Source organism: Pagrus major, chromosome 19 (genome assembly GCF_040436345.1).
Source record: "Pagrus major chromosome 19, Pma_NU_1.0".
NCBI lineage: Eukaryota > Metazoa > Chordata > Actinopteri > Spariformes > Sparidae > Pagrus > Pagrus major.
Window position 1 is genome coordinate 17492875 of NC_133233.1, and position 25021 is coordinate 17517895.

At 41.1% G+C, this 25021-nt stretch overlaps 2 protein-coding genes across 4 annotated transcripts; both read left to right on the forward strand.

Moving 5' to 3' along the window:
* Positions 1-813: 813 nt before the first annotated feature.
* atp6v1ab (ATPase H+ transporting V1 subunit Ab) lies at positions 814-9859 on the forward strand. Its single transcript, XM_073488911.1, has 15 exons — positions 814-901; positions 3763-3866; positions 4003-4131; positions 5223-5437; positions 5523-5660; positions 5746-5897; positions 5983-6145; positions 6225-6333; positions 6430-6552; positions 7471-7585; positions 7680-7743; positions 7837-8040; positions 8215-8309; positions 8482-8653; positions 9060-9859. The coding sequence occupies exons 2-15, from the start codon at positions 3785-3787 to the stop codon at positions 9150-9152; spliced, it is 1854 nt and encodes a 617-aa protein (XP_073345012.1). The 5' UTR covers positions 814-901; positions 3763-3784; the 3' UTR covers positions 9153-9859.
* Positions 9860-10447: 588 nt separating this feature from the next.
* gramd1c (GRAM domain containing 1c) lies at positions 10448-24505 on the forward strand. 3 transcript variants are annotated; one of them, XM_073488389.1, is made up of 18 exons: positions 10448-10524; positions 12170-12276; positions 12702-12825; positions 13471-13571; positions 14138-14233; positions 14327-14407; positions 17417-17535; positions 18500-18656; positions 18752-18911; positions 19015-19158; positions 19699-19817; positions 19911-20053; positions 20134-20237; positions 20601-20771; positions 21342-21408; positions 21643-21762; positions 22154-22259; positions 23302-24505. In XM_073488389.1, exons 1-18 carry the CDS (start codon positions 10485-10487, stop codon positions 23368-23370), a joined length of 2028 nt encoding a protein of 675 aa, XP_073344490.1. In that variant the 5' UTR covers positions 10448-10484; the 3' UTR covers positions 23371-24505. The 3 variants fall into 3 exon arrangements, with proteins under 3 accessions (XP_073344490.1, XP_073344491.1, XP_073344492.1); XM_073488390.1 differs by having other exon boundaries at positions 18755-18911; XM_073488391.1 differs by lacking the exon at positions 10448-10524 and adding an exon at positions 10531-10672.
* The last annotated feature ends 516 nt before the right edge of the window (positions 24506-25021 follow it).

The following is a 25021-nucleotide window of genomic DNA, read 5'->3' on the forward strand; positions in this document are numbered from 1 at the left end:
AGGCCGAACACGGGGCACAAAACCCCCATGTATGTTACAACTGCTTTCATTTTTAGGACTGGTTTTGTAGTTTTGCGAAATTAAATTAAAAAGGCAAGTGCTTTCTAATAAGCTGTCGCGGAAATAAGATAAAAATCATAAAACTTACCATACAAACATAATCAGACCACTTTTTTTTTAGAGAGAAATCACTAAATACAATACTTGGGTATAGAACATTTCGTCCCTTTTAGCATCACCTCATTTCAGATCGGTGTAAATAATTATTGCAATTTGTGTCAATTTTGGCTCAAACGTTGCTGATATTAGCAGAGAAGGCATAGTGACAGAAAGTCATCTCATGGCATAAGTGGCCCCTCACCCTGTCCGAGTGTTGAGAATACATTAAAGTCTAAAAAATAATAATTAAATCCTTAATTACAGCCTGCAGGGCCACAGTAATTTGCTTGGGGGGCAAAAATAAGCCGAGGGTCCCTCTGATATACACCATGTAGACGTTTTAAATAACATGCAAAATTAATTAGGGATGTGCACAATAGGACTACAAACTGAATGAAATGCAGGACACAAACATCTACAGTCCTGTGTTAATTTCATACATTTCTGCACATATCAATTACTCATTTAAATGTCTTGCACAATATAATAGTAGATGCAGAAACAGATGGTATTATAAGGGGGAAAATATATGATATGATATAATATGATATGATATGATATTATGAACTTTTATTCCTGCTGTAGGGGGCGGATCCAAAATGGCGGCAGTTGCAGTGGCCCAGCAGTAAAACCGAGCAGCGAGTGAATGAAGTCAGCTGATCTCTCTCCGCTGTCACGCATCACAGCCACCATCGTTTCTCTCTCGAGGCAAGACAGTAAACCACCACCTCACAACCAGACGGTAACTATTGTATTTTTGTCGCACATTTTCGATGTTACAGACGGCTTTGTTGAGTGTTGACAACGGAATAATGTAGTAGTTAGCCCGTTGCGCCAAAACGGTGGAGCCAGCAGTTTTCAGCCAGGCCGAGACACCAGTCTTGCTATCGTTTTCATAATACTGAATAACAAACGGGGCTAGCCACGTTATTTTCACCGTTGAAACAAAGTGGGAATGAGTGGAAATGACAGACATGTCTATTCGTGATTTATCGGCTGTATTTTAGTTTCTCCTCGATGTGTCATTTAAGCTAGCAAGAGTACAGTTTCGAGGAAAGCTATCAAACTGAATATGCTGCTCTGAGAACAGTTTCAGAGCAATGCCACGGTCATCATACACCACACGCAGGCCACCAGGTCATCAAAATGTCTTTAAATATCTACTAAAAGTATGGTTATTCTCCATTAAAACAGTATAAATCAGCTGACTCTCATGCGATAAGCTACATGCATTCAAGGAGTTGGCAATTAACATCTGTGTGTCAGGGGGCTTTTCATGGTCATCTCACTTACATGTAACATTTCTGGGCCTATATCTGCACAGACACCAGTACCTACACATACTAACCTCTCCTCAGTGTTGTTAAAGAGTTGTCCTTCAGCTCAAATATGTAATAATGAGTCTAGATAAACAAACAAACCTGATTTCAAGCTATCCATTTGTCATTTTGATTTGACATATGGTGACAACAGCCATTCCAACCTTTCTTTACCACCCATCACAACCTGGCCAGCTTAAATCTGAGGTCAGTGGTATGATAATTAAGGGTAAAAATCACTTCCATGCCTATCTTCTGTGGAGGATTGTTGTCAGGGGGAAGGATTTCTCAATTGTTTCCGCACACAGTCTTGATTTGTACTTCCCAGTTTTGAGCCATGCTACTTTTCCACTTCCTTAAAGAGACTCATACATACAGCCAGGCCAGCCAGTCATGTGCCAGGATCATATGATCAAGTGTCATGTCTGTTATTGTAGCCAGGATTATTATGAGAATTGACCTAAACTGCTTTGTAAAGAGGCTTGTAACAAATATAAAGTTAATGACATCTAAGGCTTTATTTACAATTAATCAAACAGTTTTGTGTGATTTTATGGACATTAATCATTAGAACAATAGAGCTTATCTTCCCACTGTATGCTGCTCTTTATCAGGTAAACACTGATGCTCAATTTTTTAGTCAAACCTTTAAATTGAAATTAAAACACATTATTACTGAGATCATTTTGTAGTTTTTGGTCTTTGCCAGAGGAACAGAGCGAAGCCTTTTTTAGGTGTCATTCTTGTTATTCCTGCATTGACCTGTTGGTGGTGCTACTATACTCCTGCACAGATGGGTTAAGCAGCCTGGCGTAAACAGGAAGATCTGTACATCAGTGGGAAGGACAAGAAAAGGGCATGGATGTAGAGTACTGCGTATGTGATGTGATTATCCGATAGAGATGAGAATTTCCACATTTAAATAGACTGAGCATGATGACTGATGTCTGATGCGTGCAGTATATAGCTGATAAAGATGCTTTTTAATGTGAGCAGATCATCTGCAGTCAGCTCTCTATGGGGATGGCTTTCTGTCACGACTGATGACAGCTTGTGTTCTTGTTACTCCTGCATGAGTGGAGTCCGGGTAGTGTCTTGCAGATATATGATGTGAATATGACAGAAAAATATGAATAATAGGAGACAAATTATGCAACATGCACCCCTGGGAGGCTGTATTAAACAGGAATATGTCCGTACATATATGAAAGGAAAACAGAGGAACGTGCCACTCTGTGGGATTCCTCTCTAATGTTAGCCTGACGCGTCACACTAACCGACTGTACTACTGGACCTGAGGTGTTTGCGGCAGCCAAGAAAGAGAAGGAGCTGAGGGGGATGGCCTAGATCAGGCTCAGTAATGCTGAGAAATGTAGAGTCGTGAGCAAGGATTTTACTGTGTTTCCCTGGCGGTTTCTATGGTTACAGCAGGGGGTGTCACTACCAAGGTCCCAGCACAGCGCCAGACAAATTGCTGTGTGTGAATATGTGGATTCTGACAATAGTATTTTAGATTTTATTTCAATTATTAAAAAAAGAAAAGAAAATATTCCCTTCCCTTTGAATTGGTTGCTAAAAGTCATTTTGTGTTAAGTATCATACCGAAAATTATGGTGATGCAGCAAAGTTTAGTTAAATTAATTTGTTTTTACCTACCCTTTGCTGCATGTCATTCCCCGTCCTATCATCCAGAAAGGCCAAAAAGTAATAATCAAAAAAAGTTTTACCTTTGAGTTGGTGCTGTAATTAATGATTATTTATTTCATCAGTTAATCTGCTCATTGTTTTCACAATGAATTGATTAATTTGAACTTTTTTGACAATTATAACAAATGTCAGAAAAGGGACATCTGCAGATTTCTTCTTTTGTCTCAACAATCAGTGGAAAACCCAGAGACTCCTTATTTCCTATCCTAAATGACAAAGAAAAGCAGCAAATCCTCATATTTGAGAAGCTGGAACTAGCACGTTTGACATTTTTGCTGTCGTTGTGAACAAAATGGGTTTTTTCATATTAACTTAAAGGTGCACCAGTTATGCTACAGACTGGTGACACTCTGTGGTCTCAAATGCATTTAACTGTAACGGCAGTAATCAAAGCACTCCTACCCACAGACTGCTAATAAAAGTTTTCAATAATTAAAAAGCTGACACAGTGGTTGTGTTGTTGAAAGGGACCAAGATGGCCTCTCCTGCAGTCCTCTGGTTAACCTCCTTCCCTTTAGTTCTCTGTTGCCTCACCCTTTTTCCTCTTTCCTTCACCCTTTCTCTCCTCTCCCTCCAGTTGGACTCATAAATCTGTGAAGATGGACATGTCCAAGCTGCCCAAGATCAGGGATGAGGAGAGAGAGAGCGAGTTTGGATACGTTCATGGAGTCTCTGGACCAGGTTGGCTAGCACACATGAATATATATTACTATATAAATATAAAAGTGGGATATTCTTGTTCAGCTACAGCTTTTTGACTTCCTGTGGATTGTTCAACTGCATTCAGTCTGATTGTTTACTTTGTTTGTGTTTATAGTGGTGACAGCCACAGCCATGGCGGGAGCAGCCATGTACGAGCTGGTCCGTGTCGGCCACAGTGAGCTGGTGGGAGAGATTATCAGGCTGGAGGGAGACATGGCCACCATCCAGGTCTACGAGGAGACATGTATCCTTTTGACCACGTGACTGTCCAGCCCCTGCCGTTACTTGATGTGACAGCTTTCATATTGATTCATTGTGTGGCAGCTCTGCCGTGTACATTCTTTCAAGATAATCCATTTGATTCAATCAAAGGCCAAAAATTAGACAAGAGAGAGGAGAGAGTGATGCATGGATAAGTCTGTGTGTAATGACACCTGTTTTTCAAGAATTTATGAACAGTATTTGTATTGTTATTGACTAGTTTAGCACAGAAGACTCAGCTCTTTCAAATTATAAAATGGACAATAAACAGATGGATTACCATCAAACACAACATAAAAATGTTTTAACCCATAGCAACAAAGAATTATTAAAATGAAGTGCCTTAAAATTAGATTTCTAAATGAAAAAAATGTAAATAAAATAGACCAGATATACAGTTACACTGCATTAATTTTAAGTTCCCCGAAATGCTACAAAGGAAATCAATATACAGTCGAGAAACAAATCATCCAGGGGTCTGTAGACGATAACAAATAAATGGTATTATAGTAAAAATGATTTTGAACATACTTCACTTTGTAACAATATTTAGTAGAACTTTCCCATCCTTCCATTTACTTTATATATTTTGTTTAAAAACAAAACATTGAGGACATCATTTACACTGGCATCTAGATGTAGAACGAAACAGTTTAACAATAACAACAACGTATTACAGCTTAAAGTTAAAATACAGGATACACATGCTGTGGAGTGAATACAAACAAAAAAATACAAACAGTGAAGCATAAAGTAGAATTACATGAATAAATACAAGAGTAATAAACTAAAGCTACAGTTTAGTTAAAAGCATTTACGATGAAATAAAACAAGATCTGAGATGAGGGCTTTGAACTGCCCTAGAGGCAGCATAAGGTGCACTGTAAGAGAGTGACATTTTACTAAATTCTGATTAATGGTATGTGGACAAAGCGAGTGAGTACCATGGTTATTTGAATAAAAAATGTCTGTACGTCTTGCGTCTCTCATCCAGGTTGCATGATTAGGGGCCAGCACACTGATAAACGCTACACTCACATCACGCTATATTAGAATTCCTGAGCTAGAATCCAGCCGGTGTGTCTGTTGGAGATCCCGTGCTGCGGACGGGGAAACCTCTCTCCGTGGAGTTGGGTCCAGGAATCATGGGCTCCATCTTTGATGGTATCCAGCGACCACTGAAGGACATTAACGACCTCACACAGAGCATCTACATCCCCAGAGGTGTGAACATCGGAGCCCTCAACCGAGACCTCAAGTGGGAGTTCAATCCAAGCAAGAGCCTGCGGGTACGTGTCTGTGCAGATTTCAAACTTTCAGCCTGACGTGTTCAAACTGTCGGTGAGTTAACCACTTTTATTGAATCACTGTTAGGTTGGCAGTCACATCACAGGAGGCGACATCTACGGCATGGTGTACGAGAACTCCCTCATCAAGCACAAGATCATGCTGCCTCCCAAAAACAGAGGAACTGTGACCTACGTGGCTCCACCTGGAAGCTACGACGTCAACGTGAGTACGCCAGGCCTCCAGCTACTGCTGAAGTAAGATGATGTTAGATGTTGCTTTGTGTTGATGCCGTGTGTGTCTGTTTCAGGATGTGGTGATGGAGCTGGAGTTTGAGGGGGTGAAGGAGAAGTTCACCATGGTTCAGGTGTGGCCCGTCAGACAAGTACGACCAGTCACAGAGAAGCTGCCCGCCAATCACCCGCTGCTGACCGGACAGAGAGTGCTGGACGCTCTTTTCCCGTAAGTCTCCTGAAAATGTTTCACCTAGCAGCACTGCTTCTGTACTGAAATCACTTCTTGACTCTCACCTCTCTTTTGCATGAAGATGTGTACAGGGAGGAACCACAGCCATCCCCGGAGCCTTCGGTTGTGGAAAGACTGTCATCTCTCAGTCCCTGTCCAAGTACTCCAACAGTGACGTCATCATCTACGTAGGCTGCGGGGAGCGTGGTAACGAGATGTCAGAAGTACTGCGAGACTTCCCTGAGGTAGGTAGCGAGAGCACCTACTTTGTTTTATCCCAATTAGACTTTGATTGGTGTTCTGACAGTGTTGTTTGGCGAACAGCTGACCATGGAGGTGGACGGGAAGACGGAGAGCATCATGAAGAGAACGGCACTGGTGGCCAACACCTCCAACATGCCTGTAGCTGCCAGAGAAGCCTCCATCTACACAGGTATCTATTAACAATACAAACTCTCTGATCACTTGCATTAGTTACATTAAAGAGTCTCATTTACTCTGATTGTACTGACTCAGTTTGTTTTGGCAGGAATCACGCTGTCTGAGTATTTCAGAGACATGGGATACAACGTGAGCATGATGGCCGACTCCACCTCCCGTTGGGCCGAGGCTCTCAGGGAGATTTCAGGCCGTCTGGCTGAGATGCCTGCTGGTAAGTTGGGAGTCTCTTGGAGATTATAAGAGGAGCTAAAGGCAGATTCAGGCTCCAGTACTTCTGGCATTATGTACTGAAAAACATCAGGAGATAAATTCAGGTCAGGCATCAGACTAGATTTACAGGAAATTAGGAAAATCATTCTCTTTTTAATAGGGCCTTTTGTAGTGATCAGCCTTCACTTTAAAAAAGGAAGTAGGAGTGAATCTGTGAATTTCACAACACCAACACGATCTTCTGCCCCTTCCGCAAACAATTAACCGCTCACCGCTGTCTTAGATTTCTCATCAGTGTCAGAAGAAACAGTTGTGTTTTTTACTGATTTCTTACAGCTTAAAGGGAAAGTTCACCCAAAAATGAAAATGATTCCATCTATTCACCCACATGCTTTTAGAAAGTCAGCATTGCAGCATTCTCCTAAACAACTGAAGTAGATGGGGACTTGTTTTAAAATAACAAACAACAAAAACATAAAATGGCTCCATACAGCTCGTCAGGCATAAAAGTCTCTGGAAGCCCTGAGATCCCAAATTTATTTGTAGACGTTATTTACACCCTTTTTTAAGTCAAAATCTTCTCTGCAGCTGCTAAGGTAAAAGCATTAGCATGCACCCCATCTGGAGTGGGTGCACAGCTCGACTGCACGTCAAGGGTGTAAATAGTGTCTAAACAAATTAATTTGGGATCTCTGAGCTTCCGGAGACCTGGAATACACTGGAATGTGAAGCTCCAGAAATGTTTTGTGAGCTGCAAAACTTCACTTGGCTTTCCATCCGCATTGGGGAGATTTTTGGGTGAACTTTTCCTTTTAAACCTTTCAGCAAATCCATCAAATGTGAGTGCCTCTGTCTGTCTGTTTGAAAGCCAGTGTGTCAGTGCAGTCCTCTCACAAGTGTTTTCTGAATCTTCCCACAGACAGTGGTTATCCTGCCTACCTTGGCGCCCGTCTCGCCTCCTTCTATGAGCGTGCTGGCAGGGTGAAGTGTCTGGGCAACCCTGAGAGGGAGGGCAGCGTCAGTATCGTCGGAGCGTGAGTACAGCTTTAGTTTGTCCACTAGAGGGAGATGTTACCATGCACATTTTATCTGGACTGAACAGTTAAATCTGTTTGTTCTTTCTCTCAGTGTGTCGCCTCCTGGTGGTGACTTCTCTGACCCTGTCACTTCAGCCACCCTCGGTATTGTACAGGTAAGTTATTACCTGAAATTATCATCCTCACCATCGCTCTAATGAAGCTTTGTTGAATAAAGGTGCTCAGCTCTTGATTATTTCCTCTCTCAGGTGTTCTGGGGTCTGGATAAGAAGCTGGCTCAGAGGAAGCACTTTCCATCTGTCAACTGGCTGATCAGCTACAGCAAATACACTCGCGCTCTAGATGAGTATTACGACAAGCACTTCCCCGAGTTTGTGCCCCTGCGTACCAAAGCTAAGGAGATCCTGCAGGAGGAAGAGGACCTTGCTGAGATTGTGCAGCTTGTTGGAAAGGTAATTCAGGATAAGGCTTTTCATCTTTGGATGAATTTAAATCTGACTCTGACACCTATCCCTGTATGTAGCTCCAAAGGCAGATATACACTGAAAAAAAACCCAAATTTTCTCTACATCTGCTTGTTCAAATACACCTAGTAAGGTATTTTATTTACCTTTTGTTTTTATCAGGCATCGCTTGCAGAAACAGATAAAATCACCCTAGAAGTGGCCAAACTGATCAAAGACGACTTCCTGCAGCAGAACGGTTACACTCCTTATGACAGGTAACATCAAACGTCTCCTCACTTATCACGGACCAGAGTTCAAATAGATGTTGGAGAAAGATACATTGAGTTTGTGCATGTAAAATCTGATGTAAGAACGGCTCTAAACCTTAAAACTACAGATCTGATCTACTGATTACTGATCTTTTAAATGTCTGTCTTTTCTCCTCAGGTTCTGTCCCTTCTACAAGACCGTGGGCATTCTCTCCAACATGGTGTCTTTCTACGACATGGCACGACACGCAGTGGAGACAACAGCTCAGAGCGACAACAAGATCACCTGGGCCATGATCAAGGAGCACATGGGAGAAATCCTCTACAAGATCAGCTCAATGAAATTCAAGGTGTGTGTGCCAAAGCTTGAATATGCCTTTTCGGCCTTATGTGTAAAATTAGGGGCTTAGGGATTGTGTCCACATAGCATTTTTTTCAGGCAGAAAAACGCTGGTGGAGCGCTGAGCGCTTTTTATTTGACATCGTGACATCAGAGCCAGAGGATGTGGGTGCAAAAAAAAAAGAGCGACTGTGACGTCGCCAGCGCCTTTCTTAAAAAGTTGAGTGCAAAAAACAGAGGAATTTGTTAACATACTTCTCACTTTCTTTTCTTGATGTAATGTTCAAGCTTGAGGACTCATAATCACACAGAAGGGGCTTTTCTTTGACTAACTTGTGAAACACTGTGAGAATGACGACCATAGCTCAAAGTTTTCTGTTCGCGTTTGTAAGACCGTATTTCTTTTTTCGCTCCAGGACCCGGTGAAGGACGGCGAGGCCAAGATCAAGGGCGAATACGCTCAGCTACTGGAGGACATGCAGAACGCCTTCCGCACGTTGGAAGAATAGGTTCCCATCTCTCTCGACCTCCCTGGTTTTCATCTCTGAGCCCTCCACTGCAGAATCACATTCCACCTCCTTGTATTCCCGAACACCCCACGTGCTCCCCGTGCTCCTTTTTTGTGAGTGATTGTGCGAGTGTGTGTGTGTGTGTGTGTGTGTGTGTGTGTGTGTGTGTGTGTGTGTGTGTGTGTGTGTGTGTGTGTGTGTGTGTGTGTGTGTGCGCCTTTTCATGTGGAGGGAAAAGAGAAAGATGTACTGTATTCATTATCATTTGTTGCCTCGTATCGGCGTACTCTGGATCCTCTGCATGGTCGCTGATCGTGCATGCGTGTGTGGGTTTACTGTGTGTATGACGGAAGGATCTCTTCGGCCCGTTTCTTCCTTTTTCTCTGTTTACATGATTTTTCTCTGTGTGTAACTGTGTTGCTCTTCCTCAAGAGGATTGTTCGGTTGATGTACTGTAATTCATGAACCATCTGTACAGAAGAGTATTGAATATAAATTTAATAAGATCAGTCTATTTATTGCCAGCATTTTTGACGTGAAGGCTTACGTTGTTCTTTCTTTTTTGTTTTTTTTGTTTTTATGGTTGTGTTTCACGCTGTGCAGTGTCGTGTACTTTGCTGTGTGAATGTGTAAGAGTCGGTGACGCTCTGCTGTCCAATACTTTCATCATGTTACTCCCAAAGAATTAAAACATGGGGAAAAAAACAGCCATGTCTTGTTTGTGTGTTTGCCGTGACCTCATAGTTTCTGATGACCTGCAGAACTGGTCTCTCTGCATATCACGCATACTCTCCAGCACCCTGCCCTGAGGATGCTTTGTGCATAACAATCATTTTGATTTTCTTTAAAGGGGCACTATAAATAAATTCAACCTCATTAATGAGGTAATGATACAAACTCAGAAGTAGTTATATTATTTCCAGAACTGAATGACAAAAGTTGTTTTTTTGTTTGAAGCTAGAAATGTGACAGGGTCCGCCACATGTAAACAAAGTAAAACGGTATGAAATTGTGTTGTCCTTTAAATTCAGTTTGTTTATTCAGTTGATTCAGTCATGAAAACAAACACAGTTTAGTTAGTTTGTTAGGTATATAAAAAAAAAAATCACTGAAGATCTTTCTCTTCTTAAAAGTTCAGAACTTAATTTAGAATTGCAATTAATAAAAGTAGTGATGAGCTTGTTGTTCTAAAAATATCATGTAATTGTTAAAACATCATAAACATCACACCATCTGGGTACTTGCTGTATAAAAGTGCATCCACTTGTCTTGCTGGTGTATTAATGACGGGAGAAGTCATTTTGGAGCCCTTAAGCAGTTGAGTGAAGACCAATGAGCGTCATCAGTGAGAGGACAAGACAACTCCCTGCAGGTATGTTCCCCTAGTCGGATGAGATACACCTGGAACAAGACGCACGAGCAGAGTTTCAGACCTGTGAGGAACAAACTGGTGTTGTCTTGAAATGCTTGATGATTTTTTCAACTTGATCGAAGAGCTGAGAGAGAAGACTCCGTGCCAGGTAAGTGACTGACAAGAAGGGTTTAAGTCTCAGATGAGCCGCATGTGGAGACATGCTGAAGGCGCAGCACGCCTGTGCAGCAATCATGGCGCTGTGCGTAAAACGCACGTTTGCACGTCTTTACTCATCAGATAGTAACTTTTCATCAGCTTGAGTCTGTTTGGCAACACCTGACGTCCATGTGGACTGATAGCGCGTATCAGCCAACACAATCTAACAGCACACAAAGAGTTTGGATGTGTAGCCTCACACTGTGGTGGCATTATGCGCAAAGATATCGAGATGTCTATAAATGTTTTTAATGTTGTGGCTCCAAATCCGCTCTTTTCACGACACTTTTCCACCAAAACAAAAGAAAGACAGTCTGACGTGCATGGAGGTTTCAGTACATTGGCATGACTACACTTCCTCCAGCGTGTCTCCTCGTCAAACCAGTTCCATTGCTGTGATAATGACCTCCCCTGTGGCGCTGCTGCTGGATCTCCCTGTTAGATGACATTTACCGCCGAGGTTCACATCGTGTTCTCAAACTCAACCTCTCTAAAGACACACAAACCTCATTTCTTCTTTGCCCCAGTTTGTCATTATGACACCACTGGAGAAATGGAAATGTGTATAGTGTCAGTCTGCAGCAGGGTTTAAGGTATGGAAGACCATTTCTGCCAGTTAAAGTGGAAAAAAGATGAAAGCAAAGCTTGATGCAAGAAATATTACCATGGCAAGTCACGAGTGTGAGATAAAAGTCATTATTATGAAATAGAAGAACATTTATCTTGTAATTTTGACTTTTTAACTCATAAACAGGCCTGTGACTTAATCTCATAATTGTGTCTTTTTGTATTTTATCATTTCTTTCATCCCATGATTAGAATTTGTCATGGGAATATTTATCTTTTAAGTTGTCAAGGCAATTTTTTTTAAAAGGACTTTAACAAGAGCAGATCTTCACTTTCCACTTTTTTTTAATCTCAGAATTTGGACTTAACTCATATTTGTGACTTTGTATATGATCATTTGAACTCTCATAATTAAAACTTTTTCTCATAAGTTCCACTTTTCAATGTTTTATCCCTAAAATGTCTAATTATCTCATAAACATACCTGAATTTTTATTGTGTGTTTTGTGAATGTTTTTGAAAAGAACAATCATTAAAATAATGCAACACATTTCATTTGACTTTTATTGCATATCCTTGCACATATATGCACCCATATCCCAATATCAATAACTAATTTTCAGTAGTGTATCTCATGATTCTGACTCTCGTAAATATGACTTAACTGCATGGTTTCGAATTTCTATCCCATAGCAGACTTTTTAATCAACTTTTTATCTCAGAATTTAATATTTTTGTCTTGTAATTCTGACTTTCTATCCCATAATTCTGACCTTTTTATCTCATAATGTCGAGTTTTTATCTCATTAGAATGACTTTTTTCCTCATAATTATGATTTACCTTTTTTATGGTCTAAGTTTTCATCAATTTTGTTTGCAGCAGAGCAGATGGACCAGGTATCCATCCTGTCAGGAGTGGGCAGTGACGATATTACAGATGAGTCGACATCCCTGGTAGATGTCAGGTGGAGCTCTGATGAAGAAGAGGTAAAAAATAAACAACTAAGCACTAAACTTTATCAACGTGAAGCTACTGCTGACTGTACATGACCTTTAGATTAATGGATCCTTAATATTACTCAGTCAAATCATGCAGTCCTTCTGTAATCTATAATGAAATCTGAAATGGAAAATCTTTGACTGCCCTCTTGTGGGTCAGGCTCATTACACCATGTTACACCACACACAGGTGGGATTGCTGTTGCCTCCCTGATGCAAAGCCCGGAAGGCTTATAATGCTGTTTATCACCTGCTCAGACTCAAAGGAGATGTTTCTTACTAATTCCTCAAACTTAGTTTGTTATATACAGACATAATGCAAAGACAGGGAAAAAAAATCCACTGTAACTTTACAAGTATGTATGTAATAATGTCTCTTATTAAATAAACAATGTTCACATCCCCTCCATCAGAGCTCTGACCCTCAGGGACAGTGTCTCGCAGCACCTCAAGCTCCTCAGCCGACCTACAAGCAGAAGTTGGATGAATTTAAGAAGTTGTTCAAAGAGCTGCCGGAGTCTGAGAGACTCCTACTGGGTGAGTTACAGACTGCTCCTCATAGTAATGATTAAAGTTCAACATCCAGATTTATTTTATTATTTAAGTTCATGACATTCTTTGCTGAGATCCAGTATTTATTTTCAAATATTTTTTAACCATAAAAATGCAAAATAGTCCTCCATTTTTATTTCAGTCGTGGTCTTTGGGCAAAGACTAACTTTTAGTCACATGATCAGTGGCTAAGCTAATTTTAAGCGGGTGAACATTACTGTTACCAATATTTATCCTAAATTTAAAGACATCTTAAAACCTTCTCCCACACTGTGTTATCACATCTACTGTTTAATCTGTACCTGGATCTTTTAGTGTTTCATACATGATATAGTAATTTTACACATTAAAATGAAATATTTGAATCCAAGACTCCAAAACTCTTCTTAAAAAGACTTTGACTAGAAATTAAAAATTGATTTTAAAAATATTCGGAAATCAAGATCAGTTTATATCGATAATTAAACTGAATTGTAGTTGGCCACATATTGTCTTATCTGTAGTGAACTGAGGGGAAGTAAATCACACCACGGCTATCACAACATCTCATTAGAGTGACCTGTTTCATGGATATAGTGAGTCAAAGAACACCTCAGGCACACTCATTTGTATGTTTGGTTTCTCCTTCAGACTACCCGTGTGCCCTCCAGCGGGACATCCTCCTTCAGGGACGCCTCTACCTCTCGCAGAGCTGGCTCTGTTTCTACAGCAATGTGTTTTGGGGTACCAAGGTAATAAGAAAGTGGAGGAAGAGGGTGCATGGCCTAGAAACACTCATTCATTTAACTGCAAATATGTGGACGAGGAAATAAAATATAGTACAAGATCATAGTTTCAAAAGAGAAACATTTTCAGAAATACAGAATATAAACTATTGATATCAGATTTTGGTATTGTACGTTTTTAATGTGTGTTGTTGTATGTACTGTTTTTGTATACTGTCTGTTGTGTGTACTGTCTGTCCGACATAAAGTTTGTAATCATGTGCAACAGCTACGGAGATAAATAGCTGCGATACAACAGGAAACATAACAAGGATGACGTACTAATTGCTCCATTTGCAGCGGCCTCAATGGACCGTGATAATGCAACAACGACTGATTAACTCACCGCCACGAGCTTTAAAGTCACGTCTCTTCTTGGGAGTTGCTTAAAGTCATTAAAAGATGTCATCGCAGAATAACTCCTGAGTGGAGGAGGAACTATCTGATAAAGCATATGGGGGATTTTTTTCTCTATAGCACTCTTTGATAAGCATGTGTGCACCAATTACTGTAACCTTTCCCCTTTCTGACAGATTACTCTGACTCTCAAAGACATCATGACTATGACGAGAGAGAAAACTGCTCGGCTGATTCCCAACGCCATCCAGGTCTGCACGAGCACAGAGAAGGTAGATTATGTTCGGAAGGAACAATGATTTTTAGAGTTTATTTCACGTCTGATAAGCACATAATCCGTTATCTCTTTACATCTTCACCCTCAGCTCTTCTTCACTTCCTTCTCAGCAAGAGAGAAAAGTTACCAGGGTGTTTTCCGCATGTGGCAAAACACACTGCTGGAGAAGGTAAGGCCCTGCTCCACTTATCTGCTTGTTACCTTATATAGTACAGTCTCCTATCTACAGACACTCATCAGTGCAATCTTCATACTCCAGCCACTCATACAGGTTCAATCTGCCCACAAGGTCTAACCACATAAAAGTTTGCTGTTGAACTCCAGCAGGTCTGTGACTTTACCCCATTATGCAGCACTTATCTAATCGGTCCAGAGTACGTTTCAGACGGCCTCAGACTGTCTTTCTTTCGAGGTTATCAGTGCTGTTGCTGCTATTGCATGTAGGGTAAAGATCCGCACAAAGCAGCTCGGCAGGTTTGCTCACTGATTCCAACAGACACTTTTGTTTGTGAGTGGCTGTGTTTGAAACGTCGGTACATAGTAGTTAAAGTAAACATACAACCTGCCCTTTACGCTGCAAAAGTAAATAGATGTTAAACCAACCGCAAAAGCCCAATTTTAGAAAGAAAATATGTGCATGTTTGCTTACCGTAGTATACAGTATATACTCGTGTGTAAATATATGTATGATTTACTTGTACTTTTCTAAAGGTTACCCAGTGCGCTTGCTTAAAAATGGCAACTTTAAAGTTGTTCTTTAAAGCACGTTTCACAACACAAACACTACATTAATTAAAAAGTGATGAAAAGATTACAGGTGATTGTTCACCATGAGCGCCGCCATACTGCTGTGATGTCATCTGTGTTTATGTCGCTGAAGTTTCCGACCTGGATCCCCGTTTCATTGCACTTCTCCGTGTCGTAGGTGTGTTTTTCCGTGTTCGAGTGCAGTGGAGTACAGCATTATTTCAGGAAAGATATGTATGGTAGTGAATGGCAGGAGACAAATAATCTTTGGTATTTTTTCAACTTGAGAAAGTCGCAGTTTGTTACAGTCAAGCATAAGACTGAAACATACTGTGTGTAATTTGACTACACATCCGACAGTTGCGTAAGTGATGTTGTTTTAATGCTCAGCAAAACCCCAAACTGAAACCTTGTACAGCCGGTTCTGTATATCAGCTCACTAACAAAACTGACTCACTCTCCGTTCAGATTTTCACCTTTTTTAATACTTTTTCTGTGCTGAAGCAGTGGCCATGTTGGTATTGGCGATGTATGTCGAGCGGGACGATGCAGTCTCTATAACTAAATGATATTTTGCTATCTTTACGCTAAGCTATAACTTTTTTGACTTGAAAAATGATCTTTTAAACCGTCAAAGATTATAGTTAAGGTGCCAGTTGATGTGGAGAGGCTCAAAGCAGTTGAACTGCCAGTTAAGAAGAAACCTATGAGCTCAAAATTGAAGCGACTGAGATTAATGGCGTCATTTTATGGAGACGTCCATTTTTCTGTCCATTTTTACAGAAAAATTACACCTGAAAACACTTGAGACGCACATTTTTTTCATATTTTATAATATAACAACAGGTTATTTGAACAAAGTTATTTAATATACCAAGCACAGCAGAACTACTTGCCCCCACAGTCATGTATAGAAGGAAAGTGCTGTATTTTGTACCATTTAAAATGCAATCATGTAAAACATAACTATGACAGAATGTCCAGACTGATGACATCACTTCACTTCCTGTGACCCATTTCCTGAAGATCTGTGTCACTGGTGTTACCTTCCTTATGGGTAACAAATGATAAAAAGTCATTAAGATTTAATTTATGTGTATTCATAGAGTCAATGAGTTATGTAATAACTGGTGGTGGTTTAAGTTTCGGACATTTTGACCTTTCAAAAGTGGGCATTTCTGTAGAATGACCCAATAACTTCCAGTATGTCAGGGATGCAGTTAAAAGACGAAACCACCAGCTCATGTTTATTTGGAGAACTGTGATTGCCCAAGTACTGAGAGTAAACAGAAAGTAAGCCATAAAAAAAAGTTAAATTAAGAGAGCTCAGGCAAATATATACACATCATAGCAACTTGTTTTTAAGAGGAGAAACTACACAACAATGATTTTCTGTCACACTGAACGACTGGCAGTACTGCCTATAGTAGACTCCAGTTATAGACAGGCACTATGGCAGCCTACTCACAGGGGTGCGAGTCTGCAGGGATGTGGCGCACAAACAGGTAGATTAAAAACATCACCTTCCAGAGTTCATTGACCTCTGCAGGTGTGGCCATGAGGGGCTCATTTCCATGCTGCCTCTAACCGCACAGAGCGCACTTTACGCTCCGCTTGTGTCGGGGCTTTAAACTATCAGAGGAATCGCATAAAGTCACGAGAGCCTCTCCGGCCGTGTGAACCGACGGTGAACCGGACTTTCGACAGGTGGAGCGGGCTTTATTTACCTTTTATCACGGTGTAAATCTGGGCGGCGCGTCTTTACGCAGTTGAACTCGGGACTTCCTGAATGTGAGTGCGCGGTGCGCCCAGGCTCCAGATCATTGTCGGACAGCCAGGTGAAAGCTAACAGCTGCTCGGAAATGTCTCCCGATAAGTGAGTAAAGTCCGTGTGAATGGATCTTAAACTTTCAATCGGGTTTTTAGACGCGCTACAAGACCGTGTGCGGGTCCCATATGGCGACAAACGTGCCGGAATAAACAGGCCTGCAATGATACAGTTTTCTGTCGTTTTACTGGTTATTACAGCACATCTTGTCTTTGTAATCTCATTTTATGTGAAAACTATTTATTGTCTCTGATTATCTGTGCCTGCTGATGTGTAAATATTGTTCTGAGGTGTGTTTTTATTTGAGATATTCATTATTTTTGGTCCTATTTCTAAGATTGAGCTTCTCTTTGCTGTCATGGGTTAACACTAGTATGACAGATGACAATCTCTGCAGTCAAGAGAGACAGTAAGTTTTGTGGGTTGTCTGTCACCCATGGAGATAAGACTGAATAATACTGTGTGGAGGCTACGTGTTTCCAGGTTACCTGCAGCTACTTCAAACTTTGTGGAGTCCTAGTTAGGCAAGAGGAAACCTTGTGGTTAATGTTTGCATGTCCTCTCACGTCTCTTCTAATATTTTATTTCTTTCTCCACCTGCAGCCTCTGAGCAGCTCGGAGCTTTGGCAGATGGTTAAACAGCATTATGGGCATGACCTGGGCCTGAGCCATGAAGAGATGGAGAGCTTACAGATAGCAGCAGAATCAAACATGCAGACCAGGTGAGCAGACTTCCAGGGCTGCCTGATTATATGGCCTCATAATAATATTGCAATAGTTTTTGTATTTGCGTTAAACAATGAAGATCCTGATATTTTGAAATCTTCTCAAAAGCACTTGAAAAGCTAAGGCTGGTTGCCAATTTAAATACCACAATATTTTGAATAAATACTCATCAATAATGTGGATATAATGACTAAGTTGATAAAGGCATGTAAGTGAAATGACATCACTTTACTGTAATGTAGCCTTTAAAGGTGCAATATGTAAGAATTTGAGTTTAAAGCCCCCCTCCAGTCGGTTTTACTTCCAGTTTACCGGTCGACGTTCTCTCCCAAACAGAGAGTGGGGCTGTGGTTAATGGTCATATATAACCATTACCATCACAACCAGACTGCTGTTCTAGCAAGATCAACGCTAGCATGGATAGCATTAGCATGGATAATCATCATGAGAAATTTGAGTCACTCAAACATGAGTTCTTTATGGGAGTTTAACGAAGTGAAGTTATTTATCAAAAAAATAATGGCTCATCAACATTGTCAGGAAAGGACTCATGGACTAAATTAACCAAAATTTTCAACAGAATATGAAGAAATAACAGTTTTGATGTAAGAAAGATGTCTATGCATTGTGTTGTATCTATTGACGTTAGCATGCTAACCAGCCCCTAGCCAGTTTGTACCTGAAGGGTTGATAGTCTGATTGTAAACGACACCGACACGCCCCTGGTTCCCCGAGCTACCAATCCAGGCGGAGTCAGCTAATACGACAGCTAGCTGCATGGTTAACTTAGCTTACTAGCTAACAATAGCAATAGTCAGCAACAGTAAGCAGTTACTCTGTGATATGCTGCCCCGGTTTGAATTCAACAGGTGGCCCATTCTGACATATTGCACCTTTTAAAACACTTATGCCGTACCACAATATAACAATAACCAATATACCTGTCTTGTTTGTCTGCAGCCTGACGGTGAAGCCTTGTGGCGATGATGGTCTAGGGAGGCTGGAGCGGACCTCCTCCCTTCGCCTCCCTGGGTTGGAGCTTGGGCCCTTAGACGCCTCCACGCCTCAGGGGGAGGACCTGCCTTCCCCTCTCGGCTCTCAGAACTCCGCCTGCATGGTATTAAAGATGATATTTTTCTGTACCCTTAATTGTTCTCTTAATTGTGCATGTCTAAACGTTTTTACAACTCGTTTTTTTGTTCCGCCCTCTAGCAGGATGACTCCCGCACTACCCCCACTCAGCAGCGCAATCATGCTCCGCTGGACCGCCTTGCCCCAGAACGGGTTTCCAAGCGCTCCTCGCTCTCCCTTGACCTCAACGCCAACGAGAACGGCGTGACTGAACAGAGCGGTTCAGAAAGCGTAGAAGACGGTAAGAGGACTCAACCCAGGTCCTGGAGGATTCTTGAGCTCACGTTTTTAAAAATATTTTTGTTGTTTAAATATTTCACTCTATGGGTTTTTTGCTTCATCAGTGGAGGAGCGAGTGGGTTTGCCGGAGGTGCAGGGCCGACTTTACCTGAACAAGGTCTTCCACATCAGCGCTAACAAGATGTTTGAGCTGCTCTTCACCGACTCCGGCTTCATCCGCAGGTTCATGAACATCAGGAAGACGACCAGTAAGCCTGCTTTAATCTAGATTTAAAAGCAAAACCAAGGACATCATTGCTTATCGTTATGTAACTTATCTTTATTGGCCCTCTTTCATAAGTAATAAATTCAAATGATTGTGTGTCACTCCTGAAACTAACTTATCACCAGTTTCCAGCTAATTTAAGGGGCACCGCATTATAAACACCGAATTATGTTTACAATATTAATGAGGTAATAAAACAAACTCAAATATTATTTTTTTCCCATAACTGAATAAACAAGCTGTTCTCAGAGGAAAATAAGTTCCCCAGAACGCTGTTTGAAGCTAGAAAGGTGGCAGGGTCCGCCACATATAAACAAAGTAAAACGGTACTAAACTGTGTTGTCCTTTAAGGTCAGTTTGTTTATTCAGTCATGAAAACAAAGGGTTTGTTTATTTAGTTTGTTTAGGCATACAAAAATCCGCAATGAAGATCTTTATCTTCTGATTTAAAAATGTCTTCCCCAAAACTACATAATGCACCTTTTTATAGCGTTTTGTGTGTTATTGTCTTTTGTGTTATCAGACGCCAGCTGTACTGCTTGGCAAAAGGACGCCGCGGGTAACATGAAGAGGAGCCTGAACTACACAATAGCCATCAGCAACCCTCTGATTGGCAAGTCCTCAACCGCCACAGAGAACCAGGTGTGTTTACAAATCTGTGTGAATGGTGTATTTGCACGCTTTGAATGGATGAATCATGGCTCAACGCTTATTTGTGCTCTAATTACCTGTCAGACGCTGTACAAAGAATCCAGGGACGGTCAGTATTACCTCTTGGACTCGGAGGTGTTCACTCACGACGTTCCCTATCACGATTACTTCTACACTCAAAATCGGTACTACATCATACGTAGCTCGAAGAGGAAGTGTCGGCTAAGGTAAGGTGTTATGATTCTATCAGTTTTTCTTCTATATTTTTTTAAGTGACTTACATTTAACATGCGTGTTGTGCTTCCAGGGTCTACACCGATGTGAAATACAAGAAGCAGCCATGGGGCCTGGTTAAGTCCTTTATCACCAAAAACTCCTGGAGCGGCATAGAAGATTACTTCAGACAGCTGGGTGAGTAGAAAGCCCGGTTCACCCACTGTAGAAGCAGAAGAGAGCACTTCCCTGTCTTCTTTCCTTAGTATGTGGTTTATTTTTATCTCTGATCTGATATGAACAGTTTCCTCCAGCACACACCAGGCTGTGCTGCAGTGAATCATATCACAGCTGCATTTGCAAGGAATGAGAAAAGGGCTGTAGAGTTATCAGCCATTTTAAGTGTATAATATGTACAGGTTTCTTGTTCTTTAGTTATTTATTAAGCAGACATGCTGTTCACTGTAGTTTAATAAATCCGTGTCTGCATGCAGATACTTGAACGACACGCTGTTCTTCACTGTCCTCTCACTGCCCTGTATTTGTGTTGACACTGTACAGAAGCAGAACTGCTGGAGGAGGAAGCAGAGATGAACCAGGGAGGTGGTGACACGGGGAAGATGAGTGGGCTTCGGAGGAGGAGGCGCACCTATAGTCGGACATTGCCGGAGCACATGAAGCCCAACAAGCAGTACGGGCAGGACCCCGAGCAGCACAGAGATGCCAACATGGGTACATGACGTTACACTGTGAATGATGGCTTTAAAGGGACAGTCTGACATTTGGGGAAGTATGCTGAACTGCTTCCTTTTGTTAGATTTTGATGAGAGGATTGATAGCACTCTCATGTCAGGCCGTTTACATATGAAGCATCAGCTAGGAGGCAGTTAACTTAGCTTAGCATAAAGCTTGGAAGCAGGGAAAACAGGATCTCTAAAGTTCCCTAACATGTTGTATCTCCTTTTATTTGTACGTAAAACACAGCATGTTGTGGCTTTACAAAGAGTTTAAGTACTCAAAGTATCGAACATGAGTTTGCCAGGCAAGAAACTGTGTCCAGCCAATAAATAGTCCTACACCTAATGCTGTTAAAACTACCATGTGTTGTTTTTATACTAATTTAATAGATACGGTCGGGTGTGGGAACTTTAGAGCGGCTGAGAGGCAGATTTTGTCACCTTAGAACAGAGCCAGGCTAGCTGTTTCCCCCTGCTTCCAGTCTTTATGCTAAGCTAAGCTAATAAACTCCAGGCTCCAGCTTAAAAAAACTTGTACTAATTTATTGATCTGTCTGCATTTCAGGTCCAATGGAAATTAAAGGCTCGCACAGATGGAGCACCACGACAATAGTGGCTGGGATGAGTTTGATGTAAGTGAACGATGTGGAAAGGACTCTGTGAAACAACGTGTTTTTTATTGTGTAAAACGGAAGGAGAACGTATTTTTTTAACTGCTGAGAATTTTGTTTTTAATTAGATCCAAACCGCCTTTATTGTGAAGACAGTTGTCTATTGTCTGTGTTAATTTCTGCCGTTTGCACGGGCCCTCCACCCCTTTGCGGTTACTGGTTAAATTAAACTCTGCTGCTTTCTGTCCGTTTCAGATTGCTGATTCTGACGCTGATGAATCTGGGTCTGTTTTTCAAGCTGTGGGCCATGGAGGACGTAGCCCATCGCATGTATCTCACCACGAAGCATCGGCTGAGGGAGAGGGCCGAGGCCAGGTCGGACAACTTTTTTTTCTTTTGCAACATGTGTATTTAAATCTTCTCAGCTGCAATGATCAGTCAGAAAGCAGAAGTCTTGGTGTGGGTGGAGAGGGGGAAGGGGTTAGTCTTCCTCCACCTTTTTTTGTCTGTCATTTAAGCAGCCCACGTACAACAGAGCTCTTATTCTAATGACTCACGATGTTCACAGTGCCTGTTTATAGGCGTCAGTAAATGTGGTTATATAAGCGACATCAGTGCTACTTCACTTTCAGCCCTCTTCTCACATCTTCTTCACTTTGCTTCTGCCTCTAATTTTGTGTCCTCAGCTGTCTTTATGAAGCACATGTGAATATCATATTTTGAGCAAAAGATTAATTGTTTTTTTTTTCTTTTCTTTTTTTGACAGCTTGGCCCCTGAATATGGTCCCAGACAGGGACAAGTGTATAGGAGCACAGAGGACATGCAGCTGCTAAAAACTGTACTGCAGGACTCCATTAACCTTTTAGAGCAGGTAGGACGGGCAGTTTTAAGCTGCAAATGCACTAATTTGGACATGATTTTGGAAAGTCTGCACTGCTATGTGAGAGAGCGTAGAAGTAGTAGACGTTCGGCTAATATTATCTTATAGTGTGATGTACATTTGTTACATTTTTGAACCTATGGAAGAAGGATGTAACATTACATCATCATTACAGCATTCTTGTTGCCAGATTTTGGTGTTAGATCTATTGTAGTCTGGGAGGTTACGTTACTCGCTCAGAGTTAGTTTTGTGAGGATATTATCACAGGTGATCTGAATGTTACTGGCCTCAATCAAAAGCTCCAGCCTATTATAAATCTAGCACAAGATCAACTTGCAAACACATGAAACATTAGCTAAATAGCAACACACCAAAATACAGATGCCTCCATCACCCAGAGGGGAGAGACGAGGGAGTGGTCTGCCCATTCACCACTGTGATAACTGCACAGAAAGTGAAGGGAAGTCTGGCACCAGTGTCGTAATGACTCTTCCTTCCAGTTACTGGTCTTGGCTGGGACTGGTTACTTCCTGGAATCTCTGCTGTTTGCCTGGCAACTTCTCAGAGCCAAGAAACTGTCAAGCACATATCACTATAAAACAGCAAATTCAACAAGATGAATTATTAGTTAGTAGTAGGTGGATTTTGTTACCTTTGGCTAAGAATTAGTCCAGTTCATGACTTTTAAAATTACAGCTAGTTCTGACACGTTGTTTTTAAGAGCAAACAATCATAACGTGTTAAATAGTAAGCATTAGCAAGGTGCTAGCAGGCAGATTGGTGCTAGCTTCTGCCCCTGCTTCCAGTTTTTATGCTAAGCTAGCTGGCTTAGTTTCGTATTTAACGGACAAACATTGAATTTTTCTTATCTGACTATGCACGAGGTAGTGAATAAGGCTGTTTCCCCCCAAATTTCAAACTGCTCCTTTTAAAGGATGGATGCGTTTGGGTCGACTGCAGACCTAATGAGTTTGATAAATTGGGTTAATAAGCAGGTGTTGTAGCTGCTGACTCAGTTCTTCTCCCTTGCAGCTCCGCAGCTCTCTGGTGGTGCTGCAGCAAAACTTTGCCATGGCCAATCGCACAGCAGCGCCACAGTGATGCTCCACACCTGGCGACTACAGAGTTGCCTGTGCCCCCGGCCCTGTGGAGGAAACTGCAGCAGTGAAGTGCCTCGTTGAGATCTCTGGTATCCAGTGACGTTGCCATGTAGACATCCCCAGACCCTTGACAATGCCACATGTGTTGCCCGGGGTTACGCGTCCTAAAGCCTGCGGTGGGGCATCAGGTGCCAGGATGTTTTTTTAAAGGACTGACAGCTGCGAGGACAAAGTAAAATCTGAGTCAGCTGCACACAGATCAGCGGGTTTAGATTTCTGTAGGGTGCCGCTGTCAGCTGGCTTGGACCTCAGAAAAAACTCTTTCCTGATGTGATCTTCTTTCTTCAGACGAGCCTCGTGCCACACCAGATGAGCTATTGTAAATACTTTTACTTTTTTGTTTTTATTCAAGGGAAGTTAATCAATATTATTTAAAGAAACTATTTTTCTCTATTTACATGTTTGCACGCGTAATTTTTTGCACAAGTGCCTCGTAGATGAGGCAGATGTTTTAGGTGTCTTTTTAGATTTTCTATTCTTTCCAATAAAAATGTCAATGTTTTGTCTTCTTTTGTAATCATGACACATCTTTTTGTATTGTTTATGAAATCTGCAGGAATGGCTGCAACATTAACTGTTCATTAAATTGCAAATAGAAAAATAACCTCTGAGTTTTATAATGATGTATATGAGCCAAACCTGGTCATTACCTTTAGCTCCGTCTTGGATTGATTAAAAGGATTCCCTGTAAATCACATTTTTATATACATTAATTTTCCGTTTCTGCACTGAACCAAGTAATTTGAATTACTTTTCACTCTGATGTTATTTCAATGGTGTCGGGTCAGTAGACTATCTCAGGGTTTGTCATTACTGTGTACTCAAGTTAGTTCTTTGATTTCCAAAGTGACACTTTAGTCTTTTATCAAATGTCGGTGACACGCCACCTTGAGCCTTGTTTGATGTTTACAGTGTTGCCTTCACCCTCGTTTGTGTGCATAAGTTTGTTCAGTTGTTCTTACATTAAACCACTTCTGAAAGTGTTGTGGTTGATTTGTTTAAAATAGGTTGATGTTTCGTGTATTGTTAGCCATATTGCAATGCACTATTTTAATAAACAGGATGTCTTGCAAGGATGCATTAGTCTGACAATTATTTTCTTGATTAATCATTCTTGTCCAAAAAATGTCATATTTTATAAATGTCCATGAAATATTAGTCTACAAAATAATAAAAATATCAGTTTAGCAGAGCAGCTGACATACTTGAACACTGTTTTGTTCAGCTGTCCCCAAAAGACTTCAGTTTATTATCATAGGAGATAAAGAAAATCAGCAAATTCACAACATTTTAGACCCTTTACAGTGCTGAGTTGCATAAGATGAGGACACAAAGTTCATATTTGGATCAATCATGCTACTGTTAAATTTTGAAATAATGTTGGATAAATGTTTTTAGAAACTGCAGGCTTAACAACTCATCACTATACATTGGCCATTAAATGTTTGTGACTGCTGCTGGAAAACAAGTGGAAAACTAACTGGGAGTAAAGCCAAATGTGTCTTTGTTCCTTAGTCACAGGTGAAATACAACACTACTGAGACTGTCTTTAATTATTGATCAGCTGCCTGTCCCTATTTACCCTGAGAGGA

Excerpts from the sequence above, each read along its gene's own strand:
- atp6v1ab (XM_073488911.1), top strand. The coding sequence starts at position 3,785 with ATGGACATGTCCAAGCTGCCCAAGATCAGGGATGAGGAGAGAGAGAGC. Across the intron at positions 4,132-5,222 it reads CCAGGTCTACGAGGAGACAT|CCGGTGTGTCTGTTGGAGAT; the intron begins GTATCCTTTTGA and ends GCTAGAATCCAG. Across the intron at positions 7,744-7,836 it reads CCACCCTCGGTATTGTACAG|GTGTTCTGGGGTCTGGATAA; the intron begins GTAAGTTATTAC and ends TTCCTCTCTCAG.
- gramd1c (XM_073488389.1), top strand. The coding sequence starts at position 10,485 with ATGAGCGTCATCAGTGAGAGGACAAGACAACTCCCTGCAG. Across the intron at positions 12,826-13,470 it reads GTCTGAGAGACTCCTACTGG|ACTACCCGTGTGCCCTCCAG; the intron begins GTGAGTTACAGA and ends TTTCTCCTTCAG. Across the intron at positions 19,818-19,910 it reads CAACCGCCACAGAGAACCAG|ACGCTGTACAAAGAATCCAG; the intron begins GTGTGTTTACAA and ends ATTACCTGTCAG.